Source organism: Mycena indigotica (genome assembly GCF_014461135.1).
Source record: "Mycena indigotica strain 171206Taipei chromosome Unknown Mind.scaff0001, whole genome shotgun sequence".
NCBI classification, from domain to species: Eukaryota; Fungi; Basidiomycota; class Agaricomycetes; order Agaricales; family Mycenaceae; genus Mycena; species Mycena indigotica.
The window spans coordinates 2,892,570-2,920,240 of record NW_023503000.1 but is presented as its reverse complement, the minus strand read 5'-3'; the positions used below and the strand labels follow the sequence as shown (position 1 = coordinate 2,920,240).

The following is a 27,671-nucleotide window of genomic DNA, read 5'->3' as shown; positions in this document are numbered from 1 at the left end:
ACGTTATAGAACTTATCGTCCCAACTGAATCGCCCACTTCAAACATGACGCCCAGCGTCACTTCACCTCCCACACCCGCAACAAACGAAGCTTTGACAATGATCGACATCCTTGGGGTCATCTTCAAAGCCTGTCTTGCCTTGAACTTTTCTGTCGAATGGCACAACGACGTTCGGCAAAAGATGGCTCTTGGGGCGGTGTGCAGGTGTTGGAAATTCACCTTGGAGTCACTTCCCGCCTTGTGGTCGCACATAATTCTGGTCCCGCGAATGCCTCAGTATTACATCGACAAGGTTTTTCGACTTGCCAAGCAAGCTCCGAAACGTTTGCGCATCGACCTTGACCTGGACTCGGAATTGGATACCATGTTTTTGTCTTCGATTGCCGCTCTGCTGGTTGCCAAAGCGGAGACAGTCACTCATATCTCCGTTCAATATATTTCCTATTCCGCCTGGAACACATTTGTCGACCATTTATCAGCGGCCAGTCCTCAACCCCGCTTTCTCTCGCTCAGATCCTTCTATGCGACTTCTCCTACCGCCCTGCACAACCAACTCGGAGATGCCGTCCCACATTCGTTTCCGGATCTCGCAGCAAACCTCCAAGACCTTTATCTTGACGGATTGCCTCCGTCGTCGTTTGTCGTTGGTCCCAACCTGATATCGTTGTCTCTAACAAACCTTTACTTGGCCGAGGACGATACGGCTTCTTTCACTTTCACGACGACATTGTTGGACTCTCTTCGCCAAACTCCCCATCTCGAAACGCTTTTCATTGATGTGGATGAGTCCTTCACAAACCAGCCTGTGCCCCACAAACCAGTCGTCCTGCCTTACCTGCACACCCTGTCCTTTCTCTGCAACATGCCCTTTCCACATCACTGTGGTTTCCTGCTTTCCCTAGTCCACCTTCCGAAACTACACAGTCTCTCACTGCATCTGGTCAGTGTGCAGAACGTGAACAATTTCATCTCGGTGAACGGGACCCACCTTTCGACCATTGTTGTGCTGCGTCTTATCGGCGACATTTCGGCTTATATCGAAGTTCACTGGTGGTCGAGCAAAGCTCTTGTCTTCGTTGACAGGGAGCAGGCTTCGTCATTTAGACTTTCTTGATGTCGACGGGCTATTTCCGTTCGATAGCGAACACAACGTCTTCGTCCAAACGCAATTCCTTGAAATTCTCGCATACACTTTCTCTTTCCGGCTGTTTGCCTTCTAGTCATACCACCTTTATTTTCGCCCCGCGTCCAGCCTCACGTGCAAGCTTGATCAGGTCCTTGCTGGAGCCTGTTGCAATACAGGCCGAACCTAAACGTATTTTCGAGGAACATGCATTATGCGTTAGCATCGACGACGATCATTCAAAGTGTGGTCGTATGTGGTCCTGGGACCATTGTGGACTTGCCTGGGAAAATAAAGCGAGTCACTTTCACGCTGCTCTACTTCCGATTTTTTATATGTCGACTTCCTCTTAATTACATCATGTAGTATCTTACTTCCTTGCCAAGTACTTCGTCATTCATTTATGAGCCGGTGAGAATCGACCAATAATTCAGCAAACTGATGGACCGCCTCACTCTCTTCGATTGCTTTGACCGGAGAGAGATACTATCACCATGCGGCAACGGCACGGTTGACCGATTGAGCGGGCCGGGCCAGCCACACGGATCATAAAGCAATGTCTTGGCGAATCATCCCCTCGGGTTGGCCTGCAAGTACGGCGCCTCAAACCCGGTCGCCGACGGCCCGGCGACCCGCTGATGGCCCGCAGATTTTTTGACTAGTTCCAGCTTATTGAAGTTCAGTTCAAGACAACACTGTGTATAGGTGGCAGGAATACATTTGTTTTGCGCTATTAAGAGCAAAAATGTTTTGGAAAAGAATGTAGATTAGTGTTGACTGTCGGTAATACAGCGACTACCTTGAAATCATCTTCCTCCACCAATCCTTGAGCCCTCCGGTACTCCAAACACATCAGTCCCCAAATACTTTGGCCAGCAAGTCGGTTACGTTGTCCGTGCCCTTGTTTGCATGCTTCTTGAGATTTTTCGTCGAGTTGTGGTCTGGTTCCAAGCCATGCGATGGCCGCAGCCCCGAGCAGCGCAGACAAAGATATGATGGAGCTGGCCTCCACGATACTCGATATGGATGTCGCCATCGTAAAACGCATAAATGGTGCTGGTCCAACCGTGCTTAGCCTTGTTTAAGAGCAGTCAGATGAATGCTGTCAAATGAGGAATATGCACATACCAAGATTCCGCTGCCGCAATCAGTTCCGCCTCTGCCGTTGGGTTATGTACTAACTTGATAGATCACGCATCGTCATCGTTGAAACAGAAAGAGCCTGCAAGAAATATCAGATTAAGTAGGGACTGAAACGAATGAGGCTCACTTTGAACCGATGATGCAGCAAGGGACGGAAGGGAAGTGTTGGATGATAACTGGGAAAGTAGGCCCAGACTGAAGCCACGAGGTATGTTGTTCTTGGCGCCCCTATTAGTGCTCTTCTTTGGAGAAACAAAACTCACTGCTTGACGAGCAATGTTGCGAAGCTTTTTGGCCGGGAGGTGATGATTTCGCTGGCACGTGAAGCAAGCAGCAGAGCCGTTGGTTCCGGCCTCGTGCTGACGCTTCAGGCGAGAGCGTGTCCCAGTAACCATGAGTAGCTGGTGAAATAATTTGGAAATTATGGAGAGATATAAAGAGGACCGGTGAGCAATTTTTGCCATTGCCGCGCTTTAAACATGCAGAAAGTTACAGAGAAATCAAGAGTTTGCCCTCCGAAAGTTCCCATTTGATGGTCGATAACCGACACGAGATGGCGGGAGATGGAGAGAGATGAGTATGAGCTGCTCTGGAAAACGACATTGAACGACCGCTACCTTTTGACCCTCATAGCCCTCGTTGACTGGTCCGCACTTTTGCGCAATGTAAAGTGTTATGTCGCAGGGGTATTCTCGTTGATGATGGTGGTCCCATGTAGAGCTGCGACGAAGATGGAAGACCATGAATGCAAGCAAGTTGCGACAAGAAAGGCAACCTACCGAACATGAGAGGAGCGTGGGGTCTGTGATGCTACTCCGTGCCATCTGGTTTGCATACTGGGCCAGCAGATCGTTTGCGTCTTTCTCAGGGAAGTCGTCAAGGTTTGTAGCGATGAATTCCTCAGAACGTTCCATGACCGTATCAAGGTCGCCCTGCTCAATATTGATGAGTACGTCTTCTGTCAAATTGTAAGGCAGAAGACATCAAATAGATCCAAGAGACAACTGGGTTGACATATCTTCGCTTGTGTTGTATCTGAGCCTAGCCCAGCTGCCACTCTAGTGTCCCATCCCTCTTCTCGAGTGTAGTCGGCCCTTGTGATGGGAGAGACGGTGTACGCAGAGCCACTGCAACTGGTGGACTAGTATTCGGGAAGTTGCAGGTCTTCTTCTGCTTTGCACTTCCGGAGAGTATCGAATACTTATGGTCCATCGAGAGCAAGGCCGAGGATAGGAATGGGAGAGAAAGTGACACAGTCAGGTGTCACTCTCCAGCTCCCGCTGTTGTGAGAAATGTAAACAGGCGCGTCCAGTGGGGTAATAAACACGTAGCGCGTTTGAGAAAGCTACCGCCGTGCATGGAAGGCACTCAGGACAGCTTCGCTGCAGAAATCAATGTAGATACTAAGCTTTGTGCATTTTGAGCGACGATGGATGGTGTAGACGTTAAGCGCTACCAAAATTTGGTCATCTTGCAAAACAGAAGTCAACCAAGTTTGCCCATACCATCAAATGGAAATGAAGTCGGCGAAGGCTGAGAGTGTCAGTTCAGTCGGGTTGCCCTCGCATGATGCGCTGATGCGTCAAAAGTGCCAAATAATGATGCTCTTGATGCGCAGTCTCGGTGTAAGTAACGATGACGTTGGCGGCGCAGTCATCGAATCGACTAAGTATGTCAGCGATAGACCAGCAGTGCTGACCGAGAAGGTCTGTAGACGGCAACGGTGAGCCTCGGAACACAAAGGCCAAAATAGACGCACCGTTTACACCAGAGGCCTTCGTGCGGCCCAAAACTTATTGATTCATGGGGCACGAACCAGCTCTTGGGAATTTCGTGCCCCAAAGTCCCAGTAAATCCCAGTACTGTTGTTGGGGCACAACAGGAACGCCGTCCGGCAGGTCCTGGTTGCCTCAGAAGAGCTTCCAGCGACGCCGCTGTCTGTCTTGAGGTAATGACGATGTGTTAAGCTTTTGAGGATGAAAAACTTCGTGTATTCGTGATCTACACAGCAAGAATGTTGTATATTCGTGGAGAGCTCATCCAGGCGGTCCCGTGCATATGCCTTTGGCCACGAGGGTGGAGTCGTCGTCGAGATACTTATAACATGTTGACGCGTTACATCAGGTGTGACTTGACGTGCTTCAGCAGATTCTCATCACACATTCGTGCCCCAGGCCAATCCTGGTCATTGGTCAATCTAAAAGTTGCTTTGCTCCGTTATGACAAATTTGTTTTGTTTCAGTGTCTAAGAAGGCATACTTACAGAAGGAGGTGTGGACTCAGTCAAACCAAATCGACTCTGGGAAAGACACATAATCGGGAGGAGGCAGCGTGCTTGCTTCCTTTGTCCAGTGAAGTCCATGATGGTCCCAGGACCACCGGCGACTGCATTTAGAATGATGGCTGCCCGAATCAAGGCACAACGCATGTTCCTCGACAACGTGTTGCGTTCTCCCAGGGATGGATGCAGGCTCGAACAACGACCTGATCAAGGTGGGATGCAAGTCTGGATATGGGGGCGAAAGTAACGGCGGCACGACCAAATGAAGAACAGTCGGAATAGCAAGCGTATGCGCAATGATTTCGAGAAACTGGGTTTGCACAAAAACTCGTCGCTGCCGATTGTAGCCAAACAGTCCTGTCACATCGAAGAGATTCAAACTGTGGAGTTTGGTGCCCATTAACGAAGACAAAAGCTTTGCTTGACCTCCGGTGTACTCGATATAGGCAGAAATGTGCCCGACTAGGCGCAACGGCAACACATGAGATGAGAGTTTCATTCATGGAAAGGAAGTGCTGCATATTGCGCAAACTAGCGAGACACAATGTCAGCGCTTGTGCTTGTGGGACGCGGATCTGTGATATCAAGGTGCCGCAAGCGTGGGGATATGATGTATGGCAAACAAAAGTTAGGTTGTTCAAATGGGGAAGAACAACTAGATGGCTGGAATGCGCAATGAGGGGCTCGTTGATATCGATGACGAGAGTTTCGAGATTTGTAACCTGGTCAAGACAGTCGAGCAAGGTTGCAGCAAAAACGAAGGAGTCGATGGGATTGTCAACGAGATCCCAACGCATGAGGACCAATGTTACGATGTTGGGGCCGATCATGAACGAGCTAGGAGTTAACCCGTCGAGATGGAGGTGCTCCAATGATGGAGTAAGACCCGGAAACGGATGAGGGAGTTCAGTGTCAGGCTCGCTCAGGTTATGAGATGAGGTTGCGGAGAATCGCTGGAGGGAGGAAAGGTTTGGTTGAGGGTTTACTGCTGATATGTAGTCGATGAAGGTGTTCCAGGCGAAGTAGGAGTAATAATCAACATAGAGGTGGGTGACGGACTCCGCTTTGGCAACCAAGAGAGCGGCAACCGAAGACAAAAACGTGGTATCCAATTCCGAGTCAAGGAGAAGTTCAATGCTCAAACGTGTCGGAGCTGCCTTGGCAAGTCGAAAAACCTTGTCGATGTAATACTGAGGCATTCGCGGGACCAGAATTATGTGCGACCACAAGGCGGGAAGTGACTCCAAGGCGAAGTTTCCAACACCTGCACACCGCCCCAAGAGCCATCTTTTGCCGAACGTCGTTGTGCCATTCAACAGAAAAGTTCAAGGCAAGACAGGCTTCGAAGATGACCCCAAGGATGTCGATCATTGTCAAAGCTTCGTTTGTTGCGGGTGTGGGAGGTGAAGTGACGCTAGGCGTCATGTTTGAAGTGGGCGATTCGGTTGAGACGATAAGTTCTATAACGTAGGCGCTCGGTCTGCCTGTTTATATGGACCATAGCGAGTTCCGCTCTTCGAAAACTTCCGCTCTTCGAAGAGTTCCGATACCTTGATGGCATGCTGATAATATTGCCATGGAGTGATGGCCTTGCCCGAAAACGCGTCGTGCAGTTGGTAAATCAACGAGGAAAGTCTGAGGGGACAGTCCAAGTATGCGAACTCAGATGTCGTCGATCCACTGCATAATCTGCCATAAACCAGTCACTGGGCTCGTCGGCCTCCACAATGACTGGATTGGGCAGCAACACAACCCCGACTTCGTGGAGGTGAGCAGGGAAGCCCGCTGCTCGCCACATTGGGAGTGCTGGTAGCTGAGATAGCAGCAGACTAAGAGCTTGGGAATTGAAAGCGAGAGCAGCCGTTATGGACTCCATTAGTTTAGAGCATATTGTGACCCACGCAATGCGAGGCCCACTGGATTTGAGAGCGCGCATTAGATTTTTCAAAGTGTAGGGATAAAACACGCACGAATTGTCCTTGGTGGAGACGAACAGGGAAACGCGCTGGACGGCGCGCAAAAGATTTGAAGCAGCATTTAGAGCGTCTGTAGCAGCCAACGTGGCGGTAAACTGAGGCGTTGCGAGCTTGCATGAAATTCTAGGCCGGAATTAGCCACAACGGATATTCTCAAGGACAACTCTTGTGGGAGAATTGGGCGTCAGGGTTGGAGGACGAAGACTTGCTGCCCAACCGTGACGAACCAAAGGTGGGTTCGCTCTTGGCTAGTCCAACGACAACCGCTGGAGGGTCGTACTCTGGACTTGAGCAAAGAGACCCGTGGTGTGAAGAATTGGATGTTAAAAGCGAGAGTATTGTCGGTCGATATGGACTCCATTAATTCATTAGTACAGAAAACACATTGAATGTTTGTTCAACGTGAGGCCCCCTGGATTTGAGAGCGCGCATTAGATATTTAAAAGTGGAGGATTAAGCACGCACGAAGTATTGGCCTTGGTGGGGGTGAACAGGGAAACCCGCCGTTCGTCGATTGCGAGATGCTGGCCAAGATATCAGTAGACGATGTAGCAGTAGACTGAGATGTTGCGAGAACGTCTAGGCCAGAATTAGCAACGGCAGTTCTCAATAACACCTCTTACTACTTGTGGGAGACTTGGGTGTCGGGGCTGGAGGACGAGGACTTACTGCGCAAACCGTGACGAACCAAATGTGGGTTCGTTCTTGGTTCGTCCAACGACAACCGCTGGAGACTTTCCCAGAAGACGTGATCAGGATGTCACGCGATGCGATGATATGATATGTGACCCTAAGTTGCCATCAACGCCGTCTCTGGCTCGCGCACTAAAAACTTTCGCTCGCGCACTCAAACTTTCGCGCGTATCGCCAAATATATCGCTGATTAATTATTTTACAAACGGGCCAGCATAGACTTCAACCGTGACGAACCAAACGTGGGTTCGCTCTTGGCTAGTCCAATCCAAGTCCAACTGCCACAACAACCGCTGTCAGTAGGGTCATTTCGGCAAACCAGAAATCACGTGGAGCAGCACGCGTTTTATGCTGACTCCGAACAACTCCGAATCCACGCCGCCATCAACCTTCCGCCGTTGAACAGTGGGTTTCCCTGCTCATCGGCTTTCAGCGGGCTTATTGCTCGCCCACGACATAGTTTTCATTTAACGACAATCGCTGGAGGGGACAAGGTGACGAACGAAACGTGGACTAGTTTAATTCCAATGGAAACTTCCAATGCGGAAGTCAGGAATCAAATTCCGTCGTTTGCCTCTTTTCCATGACTCTACCCGCTCGAGACAGATGTTCCCTTTGCGACTGCTCAATGGGTCAGTTTTCAGAACCCACTGCAGATAACCCTGTCTGTAACTGCGTCAATTCTCAGCACAAGTCATTGACCATTACGACTATAGATTGCTCCAGGCAGTGCGATATGCTGCTTCTATTGCGGTCATACATATTGGCAGCACAACACAACACAACCCGCTTCCTTTCTGTGTGTTGTTATCTGTGCGCTTCGTTTGGGCTCACGGTAATATCTAGTGCACCTCAAGGACTCTTCAACAACAATGCAGGGCCAAGCTCCTTTACTCTTGGCCAGTATCAAGATCGTCTGAAGATTGCCTCTCCGTCAAATCTTATCGGAACCTACAAAACTCCACAGCCAGACTACGACGGCCCTCGAATGCGGAGGCAACGGAGTATGGTGAAGCACGCACTGCCAGAAAAATCCGCGACCCCAACTGGCAAGAAGGGCCGAGCAACCCTGAAAGCCAACTCGAGCTCGAACTCTCCAATCAGTTTCAAGATCTTCATTCTTCCCTTGACTCTGGTCTGTACAACGCGCATGATTCAGGGCGGAGTCCTCTTGGCTCATTCCGAATACAGTCTGGCCCAAACAACTCCCTCAAATCATTTTCTTTGCCCAACGATAATCAGGCTTTGTTTCTGGCCCTCGAACGACTCGAAAAGCACCACCTAGTTGTTTCATGGACGCCACCCACCAAACAGGAAATATGGGCTTCGTTGCACGAATCGATAGCCTCTGAATTAAGTCGTTATGCTATCCGTTTCGACTCGGCGGACGTTTCCTCTTTTGTCGAGCTTCCGTGGACGTTCCTTCATACTCGCTCCAACGCTAAGACCCAATTGTTCAACTATCAAATCGCGTTATGCGACTTCAACTCAGTGGTGCTGCAAAAATTGTCCAAATCGGTCCGTCATCCTACCGACCAAGATACGCATATGCTGTTCATTGGTAGTCTCTCGTCTTCATGGCATTGTGTATCATCTCATTCATGCTTCTGACAGCTCCTCTCTGGAAAAATCTTCTTGGGCCTGTTGTCGATGCTAGCATTAATGGGAATGCTCATGCATGCCGGTCTTTTGCATGGAAAGTCCTTTCCGCGACACCTTGGATCCCTAGCAAACTCGTGGGACCGTCTTGTCAGGAACTACACTGCCAGGTTTCAACAACTCAGGTCAGTCTCTTGTCCTCAAGTCATGGTGGAAAGACGGTTGAGACCTATCCATAGATGCATCTGACTCCAATATCAGGCACCTCCCCCGACGTTCGGGCGTCGCGGGGGCAGTTTGAGGAGTTGAGGACCCCTCCAAGACACGAATCACGAAGTGTAAGTCATTTGTCTCTGGCTGGTCACATAAGTTATATGCAATAAATACAGGAAACTGATTACACCCCAACCATTTCTCAAACCCGAAATCCTGCACCTCTTTTGTCCTGGCAGCCTCAAAGTACTGCCTCTTCGTCAACGGTGCCCTGGCGTTCGTCTTCGATGACATCTACTTTCGCCCTCAACACGGACGAATATAGCCGCAATGTACGCTTTCCCTTGGCTGCTTCAAGCATTACTTGATGTCGTGTCCAGAGTCCAAATGGGTCCGATAATACCATCACAACGCCGCATTCAACACCAGTCCGTCTGTATCCCAATACGCAAGCAGTATGTACATCTCTTTAATCTCTTCACACAAGGCTCACTGGAGAGTAGCCAGCGTTTTCCCCCAAAATCCTCCAGTCTTCAAGGCTCTCTCTTCGCCAGTCAATACTTCCTCCAACTCCAAAGAGACAAAATGCAGTGTCTGGACTCCCCTCTGTTTTGAGACAAGCCATGCTATCGTTGCCCAATGGATAGAGGAGAATTCGCTGCCTTCAACGGCCAACGATCGCGCAGTCGGCACTGTTCTGGCTGGGCACCATGCCAAATCCACCGCCATTACTTTGATCCGCCTTTTGAAGCACCATTCACACTATCTTCCAGCCGAAGAAGTCTTTACTCCTCTTCCAGGGGTCTCCTGTCTCAAAACTGATTCCATTAGTTGGCTAATGGAAAAGGATCACGATATTCTTTTGTAGAGTGTTTCTTTTATACGGTGCCAGACCAAATCTCATCCTGATTTAGGGGAAACCCCTCAGCACCGTTTCATGAACGTGCTCGCGGTGGAGGACCGCTTCTGGAGTTGTATTCAGCTGGATTAGAAGCAATCCTCGAAGACAACGGCTTCTGGGGCATGCGCGGTCAATACAAGGTTCCGGTTCTATGGCCAGATGCGCATCCCTCCCCCAAACGTCAAGCTACTTTCTGGGCAGCCGGCCGTTTTACGGTTCTTTCGATCATTCATCGACATGGGATTGCACCTCTACCAATCAGCCCCTTTTTTCTCATCTTCGTTTTCTATGGCAAGGCTGGTTTATGCCTATCGCTGGACTTCATCCAGCATCTGGACCCTGAGATGGGCGGCAGACTTTCGCCATGGTTTTCCTTTGGATACCAAGATGCAATAGATCATAAAAGTGTCGCTTGTCATCCGGTTGGAGTTCTGTTCTCGGAAATATATCCCACTGTAAGTTATCTGTCATCAACCAACATGAAGCTCAAGTCTGACGTCAGCTGGAATTTTTGACGCATTCCCGCACGGTCGAAGAACATGGCCAGTTTGGCTTGACCCTCTTATTCCATGTTTTACTTGGGTTCACTCATGAGCACCACAATGAGATCGAAGCTTATTGTCAAGGTTTCCGTGGTGTCATCAAGGGGGCTATGAGTCAAGAATTGGACCCTATCAAGGTGCGTTTCATGCAATCCTATCCTCCTTTCTTTCTCGATCACGTTGAATATTGTCCAGAGCCTTTCAGGCCATCTCTCCCAAGCAGCTTGTTTTGTGGCCACGATCTACGAGAGGAGCATCAAGTCGTTAGAGCCGCTGCTCTCCTCCTTGCAGTTTGAGTTTCACGGAGACACTAATGACTGCATCGCCATGACCATGGCAAAACTCTTCCGACTTCGATTTGTCCGATGGCTACACGGTCATGGTCATCCTGATAGCTGCTCTGATATGTTTACGCAAGAGGAATTGGAACTCCATCGGCATGATCCTTTGCTTCGCGCTCGGAATATGGTGGAAAGTTTGGTTGGGACGCCCCAGCTGCCCTTCGATGTCCAGTTCAAGGCAAGATCTTGTACCCCTCAGCGAGCACAAACTCATACAGAAATACGACTAGATCATAATCACATTCAAGCCCCAAGAAACAATTCAGCCGATTATAAAGAAGTACCATTTTTCTTTCAAGTCAATATTGACTCGTTTTTGTGCAATGCGCTTCAAGAACCTTGTACAATGGAGGATCCCGAAGATGGGACCTTGTTTGATCGGTGGCTCCATGCACAATTTATGGTTGACCGGACTTTGAATCGCTTGTAGCTGCTTGGTCAACTTTCCGATTCGAAATCGCCGCAGGGGAATGTTACGAGCGGGCTCGAGGCCAAGTGGTCGTCTTTATCATCATCTATCCTCTTCATTACAATCTGAACTGCACCGTGCTCCAAATCTGCCAGTGGGAACTCTAAGTCTCCTTGTCGCAGGAGTTGACGGATATTTTGCGTGGGATAATTTTGCGACGACATGTAAAGCGTCTTGCGTTGGAACATAACCTTCAGTTTGAGCCTGATAATACCCGCAAAAATCTCCCACACGGCGTCGAGTGTGGGAGGTTTTTGAGGCATCGCCGAGAAAACCCGAAAGCCGAGTGATTTCCGCAAGCTCCCCATAAGGAAACAGCATCACGGCTCTAGATGACAACCAGTAATACTAATTACTGGTCCCGAATCGGATCGGAAAGTGTAGTGGGGCAGCGGCTGTTCAACATGCCAACATAACTTCAATAACTTATCATTATCTGCGCTTCCTCGTTCTGACCATCATCCCCGTGGTTCGTGGATAGACTTATTTCCGTTGCACCAATGAGAAGTGCAAAACCTTTCCACACAGCCCACAGGGAAGACTCGCGACGGCATCGTGTCGCAGGTGCGTGATGTGTTATCCTATTTTAACTCTCGCTCTCTCTCGCTGCCTCTGTGATCCAGACTGACCACAATGGCTTCGATATTGGCGGCATCTCTTTCACCACCCTATATAGCTCATTCTTTGCAAAAGATGTGGGCTGAGCTGCAAGACTCTAATGCAAAAGATGTGAAACAGGGTTTAATTATTGAATTTCTCAATGGAATTGAAAGATATGACTAAGCTAAAAATTGATATAGTCATATAAATCACCTTTTCTTCAGGCCGAATACTCGTAGGGTAATACTTTGGACTTATGTGGCAGAAATAAGAAAATAAATTCAGAGATTAAGTAAGACTGATGTGGCATCACCTGGTCATTAGATCTAGTGATGGCAATCAAAAATCGTTCCACATTAGGTAATATTATCTAAATGCACTGATCCCATCAATCAAAACCCGCCAGAGGGCTTATAAGTAATTATTTTATTGCTTATAAGTTTTTCTTTGGGCACTTGCCCTCATCTTTTGCATTACAGCCTTGCAGCTCAGCCCTCATCTTTTGCAAAGATACAGCTATATGAGCTGCTTTCACTCCTGATACTTGTGGTAGTGAGGCTTTGGGAGAAGGGCAAACGCAAGCAGGTAAATTCGGCTCCAAAACACATCCCTTTCGTCGAACAAAGCGAACTTATAGGCCGAATTGCCGTCGCGTGGATTTGGGAACTTGTGGATGTCCTATATCACGTCTATCTCTAATGTTATTCGAACAAAAGCAGCTATTCAAGTCGCTGCAAAGCGGGTACGCAATCCAAGCTATAGACTCCTTCCATCTGAAGATGTTCTTAGTATTATGGCCAACTCTTTACCTTTCCTCTTTTCGGCGAATGGGTGGTCTTGACGACGACGAAAGAGCACGTGAAGGATCAGCTCAATGCGCCCGAGTCGATTCTCTCAATGGAGGCAGCTACGGAGGAGGTGCGCAAATGGGTTTTCCTTCCTTTCAATCTATGTATCTGCTGCTCTAGCTGCTGCAAACGCATCACACTGTCGGCCCACTGTTCTGCTCAGAGACCTACCATATCCCAGCCATCAAGACCGCTTTGAATCTCAATTTGGCCAACAAACTGCCAGACATCTTGGACGAAATGCTCTTGGCTTTCAATGAGGAGTTGAATCTTTCGGAAGGTACCCAGACCAGAAGCTTCCCTCGCTCAAACACAAACTCCATAGATCGTTGGTCGTCACTTCGTCCAACAACGATCTTCCCTGCCATCATTACCCGAGTTAGTAATCGAGTTTTCGTCGGTCCTAAGTTGTGTGGGTCCCCCCTTTACACCAGGGGCAATGCTAGTGTCAGTTGGCTAATGGCAGACCTAGCGGCAGTTGGGCAAAGACAAAGGTTCCTTTGTTTTTAACAAAGTAAAAAAAAATTGCCTTGCAAATCGCCAGCAAACTGCCATATGCTCTCTGCCGCTAGCTTGCCCCTGGTGTTATTTATAACCATTAATTCATTTATTTTCGGATGTAGGCCGCAATTCAAAATACCGCAAGCTCTTGAATGGGTTTTCCGACGATATAATCACTGGAGGTGCTATTATTCGTATGGTTGTACCTGGCTTACTTCGACCGTATGTTTTTTCCTGAATATGCCAAAAGACATTCATCACCTGGAATAGTGCTGTCGGATGGTTATTTCAACTAGTGTTTGGGCATCATAGGCGTATGACCCACCTTCTCGCAGCAGATATCACCGAGCGTCAGCGGAATCGAGAGACGGGCAATGCACATCTAGTAAGTGTTCCAACTGTTATGGTTCCCACACAAACTGACAACGACGAGAACCCCAATGACATGCTGACTTGGCTTATGGACCAACCTTGGGAAGGACGGACAGAGCATGCGCCGGAGTCCCTTGCTATGCGAATGCTCAATGTGAATTTCGTTGCCTTGCACACCACATCCAGGGTCAGTGTTGTGATGTTTTTCACCTGAAATTATAGTAACTCAATCTGATAGGCCTATATTCACGCACTTTATCATCTTGTCGCCCAACCCGAATACGTACTCATCCTCCGTTCCGAACTTGAGACTTACCTCGATCCAAAAACCCCTTGCGTGGTCCAAAGAGGCGCTGGCTCGATCGTCAACCTAGATAGCTTCATCAAAGAATCCCTTCGACTGAACGTGCACAGCGCTATGTGGATGCCCAGACTTACTTTGACACCGTTCGAATTCTCTGATGGAACCATCGTACAGCCCAACAATTTCATCGCCACAGCCATTACCGCTGTTCACGAAGACGAGACCATCTACGACCATGCCACGAAATTCGATGGGCTGAGATTCTCCAAGACGGAGGGCTCAGTCGGCGTCGACCTAGACGTTGGCATGGATGCTACCAATCCGCTGTGGATGCAGAGACTGACCGGAACTTCGTCCTCGTATTTAACGTTTGGTGGTGGGCGTCATATTTGGTACGTCCTGCAACATTTGTGGGTGCTGGAAACTTATGGAGAATCGAATAGCCCTGGTCGATTTTTTTGCTTCCCTACAAATTAAATGCCTGTTGGCGTTTCTGATCCTTCGATACGATATGCGTTTGGCAGATGGGATGCGACTGAGCGATTCGTGGCTCGGGCCAGTGTCAACGCCAGCCAAGAGGGCTCAAGTGCTATTTCGGAAGCGTGGGGCTGCTGTTGGTCGCTAATTGGTTGTGGCTGTAACATTGCTCGATCAAAATGCTAGCTTTCCTTCGTTCACAGGCCCGGATGTGATGAATTTTTTGATCTTTTATCGCAAGCGCCGACACTTCCTGTGAGATCTCCAGGAATCAAGGGACTCGAGATCGCCGTCCTTTCGCTGTATTGTCGCAGAGTCGTACATAATCCCACCATCTCCGATCATCGATCCTACTCATCCAGTTATTTATTCGCCATCGCCTGCAACCTTGATGCAGGTACTTTCTTTCTCTTTCTCCTCTTCCTCGCCATCTCTCTTTCATCATGTACCCAGTCCCTCAACTCATCGAACGCAGTGAGCTATGCATATAATCACTGCTTGTGAATTATTTCTGATGAAGAGCATAGTAGATCAGGCTGGCCCGTCACTTACTCCCATTCTTCTTTTCAACTTCTTCGCCATATTAGCCCTCGTCATCCTCATTGTTAGCATCCTTGTGGCCTGGTTCTCTGGAATTCAAAGGGTCAAAACGTGGTACCTGCTCCAGCTATGCAGTGCCACATTTTCCGTGTCATTTTTGCTGCTGATTGGTCAGCAAACTGGACCGGAACCGCCCTTGTATTACTGTGCATATTCTGCCGCGTTGATTTATGCCGCCCCTCCCACGTGTGTTGACTATCGAGGACTGCTTCTCATCATGAACTCGTTGTAGGTTGGCAGCTGCCGCTCTTTTTTTGTGATTGAGGTGAGTGTATACTAATAGGGAAATTCAAGATGTTACTTAGATATCTGTGTGCAGCTCCATCTTCGATTATCCTCGGCTCTTTTTTCCACTCGCATGAGTGATACATTCATCTATTGGGTGCGCATCAGACTATATGCCTTATGTTTTATTGATATTATTTATCTGTACAAGGTTGCTTGGGGTATTCCAATTGTCCATGGGATTGTATTCTGGGTTTCACTCACGGTATAAATATTGAGTTTAATTGTTGTGAACTTCCTTTACTAAGCAATGCATACAGATTGGACTATCTGATATCTCACAACTCAAACGTGACCCAAGTGGTGTCTATTGCCACATTATGGGCAGTAAGATCCCGTATGTCAATCCCCCCAGGTTAGCCCAATACTTAAACCATAAATGCACAGAACTCTCTTGACTGGAACACTTGTGATTCTGTTTCTAAGTTCAATGCTGATCATGGAAGGTAAGTTTATTACAATCTGGTTTGAATTGTGCTAGTGTGATAAATTTATACTAGTTTTCACTATTATTCACTTGGTTCGCCAACGAGCAGCTATCGAAGCACTCAAGGTCAAGGGATCAGACTTTCCATTTCATCTGTTTTTGCGCACTGTTCTATATACAGTCTCTGGCGGCTTTGGTATTATGTAAGTTTAAATTTGCTAGCATCTGGTTCAGAGAACATACTGAGTATATTGGTGATAGCATGGTTGATGTTGTGATGAATGTCTCAACATCAGTGACTGTTGTTCTCCTGGCACTGAGTATATTACCTGTTTTCTGACTAATCATATTATTAACAATAATATTCTAGCCCCCCCTCTCAGTAGCCCTGATGTTTGGAACACAGATGGTATTTATATCTTCCTGTTAGTGAGTTTTTGGAAAATAATGTTGGCTTAGGAATTATTACGGGCCATGTTCTCCTGTTGTTCAAGCAGAAAGAGAGCACCATTGAATTCTGGGGTATATTCTGTTTGAAAGGGAAAGAACACTACAAATTTGCCAGTAATATAGGCTACTAGTACTTACTGGCAGCATATAAGTATGGGTTAGTCAATTTTTGAACTATGTTTTATAGAAATAGAATTATACATGCAGGCATGTATTACATATTATTATATTGAATCATGCAGACTATTGGTATGTATATGATATAAGAAATGCCTAGGGCTCTGCAGTGTGCACCATCTCTATTATCAGAATAATCTAAAAGGAACTCTATCTCTGATTCCTTGGACTTTCCTAACTTACTATAGTATTGTAGCTTGTAACCTGTGAAAAATGTGGCAGAAATGTACAATTCAGTCAAGGGCCAAATCTCTGTCATAGATACAACTCAGACTCAGCCTATTCTCTTGGATGCTACTTAGGGTGCTGTGAGTTGAAGCCACTTTGAAAGCCATTTCAAAACAATTTTGAAACAGGAGTTTTGAATTCCGCTGGGGTTGACAGTGGTTTTAAAACAGGCCTGGATGCCCAATGCATGTCATGGCTACAGCAATGCATAGCCCGGCTTGGCCAGCCCAGAGACTGCGGATCCAGGCCAATTACATGGCTCAGCCCCTTGGATGTGGCTTTGACACCCACCCTCTCCTGACCAAAGAACATTTTTCACTGATGACCAGCGGCGGCTTGCGGGCTGAGAGGATTACCTAACCCGGGCCACTCATTTCAAAACAGTTTCAAATGGGCTTGTTTCAAAACAGTTTTGAAACCCTTCTGTTTCCGACAGTGGCAGCTACGGACAAATAAGCAGTATATAGTCAGCTACATAGCAAGTGGACCCTTAGAGTTTCTTCTCTTTGGATCCTCCCCTGCTAGGTCAGCTTCATTTGTATTCACTTACCAATATTCATGCTTTGGATCCTCCCCTGCTAGGACCTTGATCTCAGGCCTCCGGGGTTGCCCTTACATTCCAGCAATGGTGCTCAGCGCAACAGTATGAACTTGGATACAACTATTTTCCTATAAGTATTATAAGTAATCAGTATATAAGTTGGGTGGGTCTGAAATCTGTGCAGAAGCGCTAACAATGAATCCAACTGGGCCAAAAGACCACTATGACCAGATGCTGGTCATATGCGCTTCCACTATATATAGCTGGTACACACATTTTGCATGCATGTAACAGTGGGCCATGTCTGCTCTGTATTATTTACTTGTGTTTGGTTAGAGTCTCAGTCTTTGCTCTGGCTGTTGCTATTAACGTTGTTGCTATTAACATTGTTGCCGCTTCTACCCAAATGGTCTGGCTTCTTGTGGCAGAACCAGCTGTTGGGAATGGCATTGCTGGCCAGCACTTATTCAGCCTGGCCGCTCTGGACCTTCTCAGAGTTTCCCTCATATTCCACTTACTCATTATTCTTCCACCTTGTAGAACATTCTAGATAAATATTACCTGGTATATAAACTGTCTGTAAACTCCCTACAAAAATAGAGAGATTGTGCATAGCTATCCAATGACTATGATGGCTACTTTTGTTAGCGCATGGAGATGCGCATGTGACGAGCGAGCGCACATGGCGGTTATGTCATATGATATGTATGTATAGACAGTATATAAAGGCCTGGTGGAGAACGGATTCTCCACCAGTTGTACCCCTTCTACAGCGTCCCGCGTGATCGCTGGTAGGCTCTTGGCAACGGATCTTTAACAACTTTCCACCACAATTTTTCAGTATTATGTGAATGGTTCTGGCTAGAATTTTGCAGGTAGAGTTATATTCATATTCCCTACACCCACCTCCAATATCAGGTCTAGAGGTCCCCTGGAAGTGTTAGGAAAAAATAGGTTTAGCCATCAGATGGCTGTGCACAATCTCTCTAATATACTCTTCTTCTATCCCCTCTGCTCCTCTGCACCCCTTCCTCACTTCCATTCTCAACACCAGCAGGTCCTCACATGTAGCACAAAATGACAGGAATATGCACCTCAGAAGGGATGGAATAACTACTGGCATATAGGAAGCACATGACCAAGAATCTTGTCTCATATACAGTTGAGAACTGTCATGGATAAGACCCGGCCCATCCTCTCCGGCACTGGTGTTAGGCCACCGCAGGCCCATAACAGGCAGCACATGATGACAGGGAACATGCACCCCAGTAGGAGGAACGCACACATGGGAAGCACGTGACCTAGAAAGACGTATCGAGCCTTTGCCAAGCCCAACTCAACACCAGGGGACTGGGGAGGAGTGCTAGGAGGTTAGGAGTAGCGCCTGGCCTGCAAGGGATGTAATATCATCCCCTCTGCCACCAGAAACAGGAGTGAGGAGGAGCAGGAGAGGCCAGGGTGTCCAATCACCCCTTTGCAGGCCCGCATATATAATGCCTGATAGCGTACCATGTACTCTATTGCTTAGATTGTCTAAAGAACTACCTTTCTCCATGCAAGAAGGTGCCAACAACTCATCGGGGCCCAATACAACCCTATTCGAACCTTAGACCACCAACAGTGATAAGGGACTGAGTTAAAGGGCCCTTTTGGTATTGATCTATCCTGCTCATGTCACGGTTCGGGTTGGGCCGCCGGGCCACGAGGCTGCATGGGCCCGCATACCGCCATACTCCTCGACGCTCCCTCATTCTTCCAGCCCCTTCCCTTCACCCCTGCGGCCCTACGCAGCGCCCATCCGATCCGCCCTGGGACCTGGCGCCCATCCGATCCATCCCTAATACCATGGTGTATAAAAACCGTACTTACAAGATGTAGTCGCTAGGCTAATATTGTCTATTCTCCGGGCGAACACCCATCTTTTGTGCTCCTCAGACCCTCTCGAAGTTGGACCCCCCGACGCCCCGATACGGCCCGAGCCCGACGTTGACAGCTCGCTGTACTTGTGAGCCCAACAATTTGTCTGTTCTGTTCCAGGCACGCGTTATAGTAGGAGAAGTCCTTGCACCGCCTGACCTGCAGTCTGACAAGAACAGCCCTACAAGTTGCAGCAGCAATGGGAGTAGCTACACCAGTTACTTATAAGCATCGCAAATGTTTGCTGGAAGCTTCAAGGCAAAGTCTGCAGGCTGGCCCCATACCATGCAGCAACTTGCCTATCAGCTTACTGCTCTGTAATGCCTATATAGCTAGCAATAAGGCTGTCAGAACATAGCCATCTGTAGCTCTCAGAGACCCTGTGACACAGATACAGGCAAACCTGAAAGAGATATTGACAGGGGTGGTCATGAATATTGGGGGTAGCTCCAGCACAAGGAGTGGTACACATCAAAGAGAGCACTAAAGAACTAGACCAAACACCAAAGGATGCCAAATATAGCCACCATCATAGTACTGACCCATTTCGATCAATTCAGGGGCCTGTGACCCTTGACCGTTTGGCCGAAATGTCCAATTTGGCCTTAGGCCAAATCTCGTGTGACCTATTACCCGATTAGGAAGTTTGGCTCGCCGCAGGCACTGAAAATTTGAAAATCTTCCCGATTAGGACAGTTTGGGACCAAAAGATTTGGCTGTGACCTGTAACCTGCCAAAATATTTTGGCCAAAAAATCCGATGTGACCGTGACCTGCCTAATTGAATGAAATAGGTCAGTATAAAACAAGGCCTGCACCTAGTTGGGCAAACTTGCATTGATGGGATAAACTACCAGGTGGACACTGAAGACAAGAAAAGCAGTGAGAAGGGTCTTGAAAATATCTGCCCAACTAACAGGGAGTGCACCGCACTCATCACCAGATAAGTTGGGGCAGAAGAATGGTGATAAGCTCGGGTAATGAATGTGTGGGTGAAAGCCTAGGTCCCTTAGTAGTCCCAGCAACCATGTTCAGAACTACCACAACAAGAGCAGATGTCAAGTGTCCCCTTGTGTCTGTACTCGCACTGGTGGCTGCGGGAAAGGTTGAACCCAATGCAAATGTGTCGGGGCTCACTGAAGCCATATGGGGTGGACACTGTCCAGAGTCAGCCTTCTCGGAGCTCTGCAACAAAGGGACAGTCCCTCTGGTCTCCATTGACATTGGAGGGGTGCTCCAGACTTGGATATCTGTGCTACCTGCTGCATATGAGGCAAAGGAGTGGTTCTTGCTGTCCACGATGTCCGGGGTGGTCCTCTTGAAAAAAAAACTGGTGTTGCCACTCATAGTCTAGCTGTTGGGGACAATAAATATTGTTCCAGTAGTTGTGGGGGGCCATAGCAGTAGTCTCGCAGGGTCTGTAAGAATCTCAGCCCTGTTAATAGCCCTGTTGATAGTAGTCAGTAAACTTCCCAGACTCCTTAAGGCTGCGCATGAAGTCAAAGTGTGCTTTAACACCAGGAGCAAGCTTTAGCACCCACCTGGCAACATTGTTTCTGGTGCGACATAGGCAGAGATCTTAACATTGCAGCCAATCATTTTTCAAGTTGGCGTCTGGGCCTGATGGCCCATCAATTTCCATCAGATAGGGTTGGAAATATACACCAACGTGATACTGACATTGTGTCAGCTGCCCAAAGGAAGCCCCGCCCTGTCTGGCGCCATACCACATCCCCAGCCCACTGTGCATGATGCTTGACCTTCTGAGTCCATGGACGCGAGTGCTGGCCTCCGAGTCCAAGCCCCCCTTGCCTCTCCAGCCCACAAATGTTCCACAACACATCCTAGTTCACCAGCCACTTCATTGCTGCACCACCAATCTTAGTGTCCACTGTGCGCTATATGTATAGTTGCTGGCTACATATGTGCAGGTGACTCACAGGGTTCAGCAGTCTGCTGAATCCTGAGGCAGCAGGGACTGTTTCCAAGTCAAGTGTTTGTGCTACAGAATCAGAGCACACATATATAGTATTGAGTTGTACAATAGAATTATAGGTGCTGTCAGACTGCGGGTCGGGCCGTGCAAGGACCTCTCCTGGAACAGAACAGACGGATAGTCAGGCCCACAAGTAAGGCGGGCGGGGTAGATCGAAACCGAAAGGGCCCGTGAACTCAGTCCCTTGCCCTCGTGGTCCCCTTGCCTTGGTCGGTGGTCGAAGGTTCAAATCGGGTCTTGTTCAAATCGGGTCGTGTTGGGCCCGATGAGTCGATAACGTCTCCTTGCACGGAGTAAGGTAGTTCTTTAGACAATCTAAGCAATAGGGTACAGGGCACACTATCGCGCCTTATATATGCGGGCCCGCAAAGGGGGTGATCGGACACCCTGGCCTCCCCTCCTCCTCCTCGCTCCCGTTCCTGGCCGCAGAGGGGACGATCGTACATCCCTTGCGGGCCAGGCGCTACTCCTAACCTCCTAGCACTCCTCCCCAGTCCCCTGGTGTCGAGTTGGGCTCGGCAAAGGCTCGACGCATTTGTTCTCGGTCACGTGCTTCCCACGTGTGCGTTCCTCCTACTGGGGCGCATGTTCCCCGTCATCATGTGCTGCGTGCTACAGGCCCGCAATGGCCCGACATCAGGGCCGGAGAGGACGGGCCGGGTCTTATCCGTGACAGGTGCTATATATATAGTCAGGAAGCTGTGGGATTGCTTTTGTACAATGTATATCTAGTAACAGTTTGGAGTAAGTAGATGCATATCAATTTTGACCTCTTCTACACCATATCCGAGTCTACTGCAATAGTAAGTAAAGACCTGCAGCGCCACTGGGTCATCAAGGGGATTGACAGAGATCATCGCGTCAGATGCAGGTGCAGACTGCAGACACATGTCCATAACAGGACATGCGTCTCCACTGACATGCAACATGAGCCTGCTGTAAGGGCAACCCTGGAGACTCCAACAAAAGCCTAGCAGAGGAGGATCCAAAGAGTAAATAAAAGCTACGGAGATACACGGAGGGACCAACCTAGCAGGGGAGGATCCAAAGAGAAGAAACTCTAAGAGTCCGCCTGCTAGGGTGCCAACTATACTGGTGGTCCGTAACTGCCAACGTCGCAGGCTTTGTCCCAAGGTGATCTTTGGGAGGGTCTTGAGGGATTGGTGATTATGCGGGTGAAAGAGGCCAAGGACAAGGGTCGGGGTAGGTTGGAGTATCCGAGGGGGGCGGTAGGAGGATGCACCTCAGATGCCCTCGGACAGTCCGAAGGAGGCCAAAGTGGGGGGTTCTCCTGACAGGGATTTACCTGTGGGTGGCCTGTGATGAACACTAGTCTTGCAGCCCACACAGGTATGAAATATGATCCTGAATTTTTTCTGATTTTTTCTAATTTTCCCAATCTTTTTTTAAATATATATATATATAATACATAAGCAGTGACCAGACTTAGAGCTCAAAATTCTATTTCTCCCTCAATCTTCAATATTTTCTTAATTGCTCTCTTGTACATCCTAAAAGCTCTCTTTTGGCTAGATATCTAAATATTTAGAAAAAAACTCTAGCCCCATAACAGTTGTCAGTTTTTTGGTAGTGCCTAGATGCAGTGCACCATAGGCCCAGATATGTGGCTCACTTAGCATGTATTTACCTTGCACCTCAACCTATATGCAGTACTTCCTAACATATAAGACTTGAGAGAAATAATATTAAATAAGTGGCCGCTCTGAGGTTTTGAACACAAACCCAATCAATTGGTGAAAACAAAATTGAAAACGAACCAAATCGATCTCGCCTACCATACTCATCTCCCGCCCACTTCGTGCTTGGGGCTGAGTCAAATCTCAATCTGGTGGGTGATTGGCGAATTCTAAGGTTTTCTTGCAGATTTGGGGATGGACACGGAGAAAGGCTTGCAGATTCAGAGGCAATCATAGGCAGCCGTAAAGCGCCGTTCTCAGCTCAACACGTTGTCCACTGAACTGCTCTCGTGCGTTTGTCCTTCCATTTTCCTTCTCGTTCCTTCTAATGCCCCCCAGAGTCAACTTCACCACCCACAACCCGACCATGGGTACAACCTTGGAGGGTTTTATTACTAGCTGTTTGGGAGTGAGTAAAATTCACGCTCCAGGGACTGGTTTGTCCTGCTCTTTATGCTTAGATTCCAATACTAATCCCCCCCATCAGATCTTACTACAAAGCAAGCCTTTTGGCCTTGTTTGAGGATGAAGCTACACATATCATGCACAGAACTTATGCTCCCGCCCTGCCCTTTAATGCGATCAACCCCACCACATTGACTGCTTACATGGATCAAGAAAAGGCGGCATTCAATCCAGATGTGGACCCAATACCCCTCCATCCTGAGACGAAACAACCATTCACACAAGCATACATCCTGGAAGACCACAGGGAAATGTGCCGGATATGGTTAGATGACGACAACTTTCTGCATCGAGTTCCGCCGGTATCGTTGACAGGCCCCGGGAAGCTCCACTCAAGGCTTGTCCGAAATTGACGGGTAAAGTAGTGTCTTCGCCATGAATTGACCGGTATCTTATGCATCTTTCTAGGAGAATACGCTCCTCCAAAATTTCGCAACAGAAACTTCAGCTCCTCGACTCCCGTTTTGCAGATGATGTTTGATCTGAACAATTCACTGTCGTCGTCGTCGCCACAATTCTGCATGTTTCGTTCTTTGTTCGCGCCAATGCCATTTATATTTTTCAGTCCACTGTATGCGATGAAGCATCTGAGTCTTTCAAGTTGGTCATAGTAGGTGTACATGAGATACAAGCTCATCATGTTGCGAAGGGGCAAAGAATCGTGCATTTCATTCAAGTTTCGTCATCTTTATCCTCCTCGCCACTACTCTCGTTGTTTCCATCCTCGCCACTGCTCTCGTCGTCTTCACTCTCTTCCCCACTATTCTCTCCATCGCTGTTGTCATCTTCCTCAACTTTCATCCAGTCGTTCGTCCAGCCGGGAGGAACTCGTGGGACCCGGGCATGGGCAGGGATGGTCATACGAGCGCGGTCTCTCATTTCTAACGGCTTTGCCAACTGTTGTTGACCTTTTTCTTCAAGTTCCTCCTCATCCGAGTCATGGTTGGTGATAGCTCCCTCATCGTTGTCGCTGGAAGAAGCCCCTGAGCTTCTCAATGAGGGAACAGGTCATGGACATACTTTAGCGGCGATGCCAGTGGGCGGCTGTGGCTGTCTTGACCAAGTTCAGTAAGTTCGAGGGGCACGGACTGTTGATAATCATAATAAGCCCTGGTCATCATTTTCAACTTGAATGCCCACTTGGTTGTATTCTTGGGTTGGTGCCGTTGTTGGAATCGCGCACTTATGGTCTTCTTGACCTCCTTCGCACTCGATTCGCTTTCGTTTCGGGGCCATAATAATCGGCAAGTCGCGCTGATCATTGTCTTGACTCAGTTCCCCCTCTTCGATTTCGATTTGCGAGTGTTTTTCGCTTCGCGGGCATAGTAGTTGCCAGAGGTAACGGAAGTAACGACTCAAGTGAGCTCAGGCTGCAACGTCACAGTGTGGTGTGTCTCCGCCTCGGCCCGCAGCCGTAGATCATGATGACATGATGATGATGAGGACTCGGCGAACTCGGCGGATCATCCGCCGACTCGGAGTCACACTAACTGTGTCCTTCCTACATACCACGACCTCGATCACGACGAGCCCAGACAAAGAGGACCCTGGGCAAGATACCGGCGACTTCATTGAATATTCAGACGACCCACTGGCATTCAGGCTGGCAGACGCATCGAACTTGAATGACCAGGAACGCGACCGGCGCAGAAAAAAAAACAAGCCCTGCAACTTAACTCGCTCGTTGGACCCGCTCTGCGGCAAAGGCTGGTATTGGAAAGGCCACCTCAATTGGAGACTGTGCTGCAGAGGCCCCAGATTCAGACGAGCTTATGAGAAAGATGGTTCGTGCTAGTCCAGAACTCACAAGCATAGATGCAAGGTTTGTTCATTCCACTTACACAGGTTCCTGTACATTTCCTTATGGATATAGTTCATGGCAAGAGATATACGATCTCTCAGACTACGACTATGCTATGGAGGATGACGACGGTAACGAAGGCGAATACGGCAAAGCTGAAGCCAAGTTTACGGATGTGCGCAAAACTTGCGTTCCCCACAATTATCCATTAACTTTCGTTCAGGTCTTCGAACCCTCGGCAATACAGATTCTCTTCCTAACAGAAGATGACGATCTTATTCGCGTGAAGGATGCTCCAACTCGCGTCTTCTACGCTTTCCAAAACTCCAGTCATAGCACCGACACTCCATCTCTCTTCCGACGAACTTGACGATGCTGCCATCTGGGTGACTCCGCGCATCCCCAAGAAGAAAGCCTTGGACTATTTTACTCCCAATGGCGAATTCAACCCTTTCAGCCTGCAACTCGTTGAAGCTGTGACGTATACTTTGCGACAACTGTTCATCGAGTCTGTTGAAGTACCCTTCATTTGGCATCACAGGCGCGACCACCTCCTCCTACTTAGTTCTGCTTCTTCTCCCAGGGAGCTTTTGGATTTGAAGGAGCTCTGGCCCATCTATGCTCTTGGCCAAAAGTATTGTTCTCTCCGTGATCGTCGTCGAGCAATGGAGGAGGCTTACGCCCGGCTCAAAGTAACAGACACCTACTATGAACAAGACATCTTGCCTTGCATGGAAAGCGCCGAGGTGGTGGCAGATACATAGGAGTGGCTTCTGATGAAGTACAAGGACAAAAGAGACGACGACATCCCATTCCGCTTCCACGACGACAACGAAGAAGAACAGGCAGATGTCCCGAAACACAAGATGCCCAGTCGAATTTCCGCTTATGAAGTTGCCAAGAAGAGCGTCATCTCAAAACTTACTCGTGATGTATGCTTTTCCTACCTACTACTATTTTCTGGTATCGGTTGCTCATTGCGCGACAGGGTTTTGGAATTGCGGCTCCCGAAATCGTTCAAAATTTCCTCTCTTCTTCCAACGTCAGCTTCCTTGTCGAACAGGAACTCAATCCTCTGGTCTATGCAGGCAGTTTGTCAACCCTGACCCTATGCAAGCAGAGACCCCCGATGAGCCTCTTCGTAAGGCACGGGTGATTCTTGCCACCGAGCTCGGAAAAGATTAGTGTGTCCGCGAGTTCGAGTCGACTCCTGGCCGAGGCGAGCCGAACTCGCCTCGTTCCTAATCCGGAATGAAAACAGGCCGACGCGCGGCGGAGCAAACAGAACCCTGGTTTGTTCTCTGGGTGCCTGCCACATAAGATGAAGGCCATTGAAGGACCATGTTAAGTTGTCATTGTTAACCAGCTCTTAATAATATGGTCTTGCCCTTTCTGAGATCATGCATAAACTGTATTCAGCATTATGTAGCCATCCGGTTGTACAGTGCTCCTATAGACAGCTTTAATGGCATAGGTTCAAGGCTCAAGGCTCAAGCCGAACTGCCGCAGTCGCTCGGGAACCTCGGCCAGAAGCAATTGGGGCGTCGGCAGAGAAAAATACTTGCAGTAATGAATCGGAATGACTATCGGGCCGAGGGTTCGGAGTCTGGAACGGGCTATTGATGGTGCATATCACGGGACTGATGAGTCTCATTTCTAGGCTACCCTAACATACCGACGAATCCAAAGAACCTCCTTCCGCTGAGGCGCTTCTCCTCGAAGATAGACCCAAACGTGGAAAAGGGGATAGAGCCCTACACTTTTGTACGGATGGGATTCGTTGCGGAAAAGCACCATGATGTCAAAATGCGTGCGGGGGTTAATGGGTGTCTTGGTCACGACTCATGTCGTACCTCGTATAGTTAACATGCAAGCGAGCATAATCCTTGACAATTATAACGTCTTGCAGCTCTGAAGCGGTGTATGATTGAATGAACCATCCTGGAGGTCATGATTTCCGAGCAATCGATGTCGAAGGTGGGTTTTGAGCTTGGGAACAAAATCCTACAGCTGGTGAGCGAGTGAACGTGCTCAAATTCAGAAGAGAATCACCTTGTAGGCAGGGTCGTCAGGCAGTCACTTGAACTGGCCGATGGTCCAGTAAGTTCTGACTCGCTAATTTGGTGATGAGCTCGTGGCGGGACAGGCGCAAGCGGGTCATCTTCAGCTTTGGGCAAAAGACGGTGTTTCCTGTCGCGCTCTCGAGCCAACTCTTCCTCCTCCTCTTTCATTCGCCACTGAGAACCTAGAAAATAGCGTTGAGCTCATGGTTAAGATAGTAGATTGGAAGTTACCGACGGATATGCTACATGATATCCCGCTCTCACAGTTGGTTTTGCTTGTAGGTACTTTGAGTGGTTGCCGAAAGAGACCCAAAGTGGCCAAAGCGACGCGTTTCCAAACTTGGCCAGATGTGTCGCGCGGACCAGACCATGAAAGCTGCGATTACCGTCTCGAGATGTGGTTCGTTTGGTAAGCCACAGGATGGATTGCTGGTGCTGCAGTATTGTTTTCGAGGTTGGAAGATTGGCAGAGGCTGTCGAGAGTTGCACGAGAGTCGGGGTCATGTGTAGGCTGGTTGGGGTAGACCTTGTAGACTCCATGAATGTTCGGCTCCGTCTTGTACCACTTCGAAGACGGTTGTGGCTCTGGTTCAAATTCCATCGGGAAACGAATCTCAGCAGCTGGAGGAGGAGCTGGGGCT

General features: G+C 48.5%; 3 protein-coding genes across 3 annotated transcripts; all 3 read left to right on the top strand.

Moving 5' to 3' along the window:
- Positions 1 to 44: 44 nt before the first annotated feature.
- MIND_00087800 (uncharacterized protein) lies at positions 45 to 1,115 on the top strand (the record flags this gene model as incomplete). Its single annotated transcript, XM_037357834.1, has 1 exon — positions 45 to 1,115. The coding sequence occupies one exon, from the start codon at positions 45 to 47 to the stop codon at positions 1,113 to 1,115; it is 1,071 nt and encodes a 356-aa protein (XP_037225744.1).
- Positions 1,116 to 11,729: 10,614 nt separating this feature from the next.
- Positions 11,730 to 14,384, top strand: MIND_00087700 (Cytochrome P450; the record flags this gene model as incomplete). The annotated part of the gene is made up of 6 exons (XM_037357833.1): positions 11,730 to 12,624; positions 12,672 to 12,800; positions 12,851 to 13,010; positions 13,354 to 13,453; positions 13,502 to 13,790; positions 13,842 to 14,384. The coding sequence occupies exons 1-6, from the start codon at positions 12,556 to 12,558 to the stop codon at positions 14,382 to 14,384; spliced, it is 1,290 nt and encodes a 429-aa protein (XP_037225743.1). The 5' UTR covers positions 11,730 to 12,555.
- A 669-nt stretch (positions 14,385 to 15,053) lies between these two features.
- MIND_00087600 (uncharacterized protein) lies at positions 15,054 to 16,036 on the top strand (the record flags this gene model as incomplete). Its single annotated transcript, XM_037357832.1, has 8 exons — positions 15,054 to 15,170; positions 15,217 to 15,249; positions 15,304 to 15,366; positions 15,421 to 15,474; positions 15,530 to 15,606; positions 15,657 to 15,715; positions 15,770 to 15,899; positions 15,958 to 16,036. 8 exons carry the CDS (start codon positions 15,054 to 15,056, stop codon positions 16,034 to 16,036), a joined length of 612 nt encoding a protein of 203 aa, XP_037225742.1.
- Positions 16,037 to 27,671: the final 11,635 nt, after the last annotated feature.